This window comes from Xenopus tropicalis, chromosome 8 (assembly GCF_000004195.4).
Source record: "Xenopus tropicalis strain Nigerian chromosome 8, UCB_Xtro_10.0, whole genome shotgun sequence".
Taxonomy (NCBI): domain Eukaryota; kingdom Metazoa; phylum Chordata; class Amphibia; order Anura; family Pipidae; genus Xenopus; species Xenopus tropicalis.
Window position 1 is genome coordinate 45,146,013 of NC_030684.2, and position 4,120 is coordinate 45,150,132.

Sequence of the window (4,120 nt, forward strand, 5' to 3'; positions counted from 1 at the left end):
AAAGCCTTAGTGAGATATAAACAAACATGCTTTTCTATTTGCTGTCTAAAGGGCAATGCTATCGGCAGCCAGAGGAAGTGATGACTAAATTTACCCCATATACCATATCTATTAGAACTATGATTATTTAAGAGTGGGAAATATTACATTTTGTTTTTAGATTTAGAATGTACTTCCCCTTTAATTCTTTTTTTTTTTTTAAGAAACTTATTGCATCTGTATTAGAGAAGTCTAATCCATTATTTCTGGACAGTAGTTTTTGGATTTTTTGTTAGTCCTGTGTAGTTTTATAAAATTAATAAATGGAAACAGAAGTATTAATGAAATTTCAATACATTCGTTTTTATTTATAACGTAGAATAAATTCATATAGATCTGTTCTACTACAAGGCTATTGGCTATCTCAGGAAATGAGTAACTGTGTCCCATCAAGAGACCCTGTAACATTTACTCTCCCCTTTGCCTTTCTTAGGTCTGGTTGGCTTCTTGGACCAGCAGGAACCAGCGCGTAGCAATTAAGGTCATACAGAAGACCTCGCAGGTTGAGACGGAAGCCCGTGTGCTACGCATTGCTAAAGGCAGCCATTTCCTTTGTCACGCCTATGGGGCCTTTCAATCACAGGTAACAGATTATAGCCCACATTTACCAAATGTAGGCCCAACTGCAGGAATGCTAAGGGCTGCTAAATTGTAGCCCCAGTGTGTTCCTATGCCTTTTAGTGCTACTGCTCTACTCATTCTAGGCACTCTAGGTGCTACCCTATATTGTGTTGTTCATTGACTTTCTACAAATTCATGTGTTTCACTCTCCTTGTTTGCTTCCCTGACCAGAACCATGCCTATATCATCCTGGAGTACATCAGAGGGGGCACTCTTATGGCTGGGATGAGGAAAGCAGGGCACCTGGAGGAAGACGCCATTGCGTAAGTAATATATCACCTGTAAAGGAGAATAGGGAGTAAGAAAAGAGAGAATTTGCATTCTAGCACTTTGAAAAGAAGAGATCTGGGAGAAAATCACCAGTTTTATTAAGTAACCTATTCTGTAGCCTGTAGTCTTTATTTAATAACGGAACTCTTTTGTAACTTTATTCTTAAAACAGGGGGTACAAAACATCCCATAGAGGTTAGAATGCACTGCTTTTTAATTATAGCTTTCTTATGCTTCAAGTTACTACTCAAACCTACGGGAGGACTTTTTAAGATGCAGGCACATTATAGGAACATTGCAAGATATGTAATATCTTACTGGATTTATTGTGAGGATTACGTAAAAGAGTATATTAGAAGCACTGTGGGCTCTGGGGGAACTTTGTTGGAACTAAGCCATTTCCCTTGTGTCCCTGTCAATTTAAAAAAATTCAAGCTTGAATTCTGCCCTGTGTAGAACAATATCATGCACTTATATTTAGGCCTCCTGCACTATGGACTACTTTCTAGGTCTATGTGATGCACAGTAAGGGGCACTGCAGGCTGCTGGGCACTATATGGCTTGCATATGATTTTTGATAGAGAGATAATAAATTGTATTAAATAAATTGGAAGGTGGTTCCTGCCCAGTAGAGCTCACAGGGGAAACTGTGTGTTATTTTTGGCAAAGAAAGCTGGGCTGGATGTTTAGTAGAGGAGAAGCTGGCTCTGAACTTGCTTTGGGCCCCACAGACTTCTATTTATGCCTCTTTCTGCATGCTTAAAAGAGAGCAATAATGAATAGTATTATATATATAGTCAATGAATTAATGTTTATTGTTTTTTCCCTTTAATAAGTTTTTACTCAGCAGAGATGATTTGTGGCCTTCAGTTCCTTCATTCCAAGGGGATCATCCATCGGTTAGTAAAATGTTCTCATCTCTGATTTTCCTCTAGTGTTTTCAGTTTATTTCCTCACTTGCTCAAAGCAAATCTCTGTTCTTTATGCAATTGTGCTCTTTATCATCCCATTTTCTTTATGTTCACATCTACCTTTAATTTCCCTACTAACTTCTCAACCTGTATCTAATCTTATTCTCCCAGCGACCTGAAACCAGCTAATATAATGCTAGACCAAGAAAGTCACATAAAAATAGTTGACTTTGGTCTAGCAAAGGAAAACATCTCCGGGAACGACACCACCACACGCAAGGCTGGAACACCTCGCTATATGGCACCGGAGGTAAGAAACCCAATTCTGTGCAGCACAGGCACAGTAACAGCAATGGGTAGATAGGGCTGTGCCTATAAACTACATGCAGTTGGGGCAGAGTCATACGCACACACACTGTAATTCTATTGGGTTGATTCTTATAACTCTGCATTTCATGAAAATATTTCCTTGTTCAATGATCTCTTCCTCCTCTTTAAGGTGATTGAAGGAAAGGAGTATAATGCAGCAGCTGATTGGTGGTCATTGGGTATCATCATCTACCAAATGGCCACCTACACATTCCCATTTACCAGCCCAATGGGGAAACAACTATCTCCACTCACGGATGAGCCCTTTTATCCCAGCTGGCTCAGTGATGAACTGGTGGACCTCCTGCAAGCGGTGAGTATAAGCAAATTATACTGTAGAATAATGTAAAGAATGCAAAAGGTCTTCTTTTGCATTCTCAGGTATATGTATTCCTACATTTCATAATGTAAACCTAGGTGGGTGGGATCAATGTAGGGCTACAGAAAATTGGCATGAGCCCTCAGTGGAACTAGTATAAATGCCATGTATGTGCACTTTAACTGTATATCCAGTAGCCATAATACTGTATTTGTAGCCCAAAGGAAAATAAGGCTGGCAGAGGGCAGTAAATGGGTCAATTTTATATTTCCTATAGTGCCTACTCTGACACACCCTGCTGAATATTATCACTGTCATGTGCACTGCAGGGCCCCAGAATGAGACCTGTGGGTTTTCATGATCAGAGTTTTTTGTATGGGTATAGATTTACCTACATCTGTATAAAGTGATATATTTTATTACTTAAGCTATTGGAGAAAGACCATCATCTTCGTCTTGGCAAAAACGGGAAGATCAGGGAGCACCCTTTCTTTCGTTGTATTGACTGGGTGAAACTGGAAAATCGCCAACTAACACCACCTTTCCAGCTAGCAGTGGTGAGTATGTGACTGAACCAAGCAATGGGAAACTGTTGCTCTATTGGTAGTTCAAGGAACTAGAATGGGTTTTTCCCCAATCAATACCATAAACTCATGTAAGCCAAGTGATTTCAGGGGACAGATTTAATAATTTCTAGAAATTGGGAGGGACATTTTTGTAGAAAATAATGTAAAAAATATAATTAACATTTTCTTATTGTAGCGATCAGTTAAGAACTTCAGGGACTCTGAAGGAGAGTCACCATTTTTTTCAAGAAAAATATTCTTGAACAAAAGAAACAGAGTCCTAGAGGAGTTCTCCTTCCTGGATCCCGACTTGCAGGAGTGACACCAAGGCCAATAACTATGGTCATGTCCACCAGTTCTGAACACCGTGTACAGCTGCTGCATGGAAGCCACATCATCATCTGCTGAAACTGCCCAGGAGTAACATCTAAATCTTTCCTGTTGACTTCCAATGGGGCAACATGTGAGGAGGAGAGGAAAGTATAAATAGAAATTTAGGTTAGGTTATTACATATGTTTAACCCTTTAAGTGTTTTTACAAGCGCTGCGCTTGCTTTTAAAGCATTTTTGTGTGTTTTTTAGCAGTTGCATAATTGGTTTCTGTTTTTTAATTATTTTATTGCATTTGAACTTTTTTATTGGTATTGGGTACTGAATTTGCAGTGCATTGGTGGATCCAGGGCTCTGGCCACTGATTTCATTGCAATAATTGTTCTTCTGTTGGTTTAGTAGATTTTATTGGATTTTACTGATTTTATGGTGTTTTATCTTTTCATTGCTCTTCATTGTGTATTTAGTGCCCCAAACAGGTTGCTTTTGCAGTGAAACTGGTGGATCCAGGGCTCTGGCCACTGATTTCATTGCAATAATTGTTCTTTTGTTGGTGTAGGAAGTTTAATTGGATTTTACTGATTTTATGGTGTTTTATCTTTCCATTGTTATTTATTGTGTGTTTAGTGCCCCAAAAAGGTTACTTTTGCAGTGACGTTGGTGGATCCAGGGCTCTGGCCACTGATTTCATTGCA

The 4,120-nt window shown here is 39.1% G+C and overlaps 1 protein-coding gene across 1 annotated transcript; it reads left to right on the plus strand.

The window, feature by feature from the left end:
* Positions 1-2,362: 2,362 nt before the first annotated feature.
* Positions 2,363-3,657, plus strand: LOC116406875 (protein kinase C theta type-like). Its single transcript, XM_031891877.1, has 3 exons — positions 2,363-2,523; positions 2,958-3,086; positions 3,292-3,657. The coding sequence occupies exons 1-3, from the start codon at positions 2,407-2,409 to the stop codon at positions 3,415-3,417; spliced, it is 372 nt and encodes a 123-aa protein (XP_031747737.1). The 5' UTR covers positions 2,363-2,406; the 3' UTR covers positions 3,418-3,657.
* The last annotated feature ends 463 nt before the right edge of the window (positions 3,658-4,120 follow it).

Excerpts from the sequence above, each read along its gene's own strand:
- LOC116406875 (XM_031891877.1), top strand. The coding sequence starts at position 2,407 with ATGGCCACCTACACATTCCCATTTACCAGCCCAATGGGGAAACAACTA. Across the intron at positions 2,524-2,957 it reads TGGTGGACCTCCTGCAAGCG|CTATTGGAGAAAGACCATCA; the intron begins GTGAGTATAAGC and ends TTATTACTTAAG. Across the intron at positions 3,087-3,291 it reads CACCTTTCCAGCTAGCAGTG|CGATCAGTTAAGAACTTCAG; the intron begins GTGAGTATGTGA and ends TTCTTATTGTAG.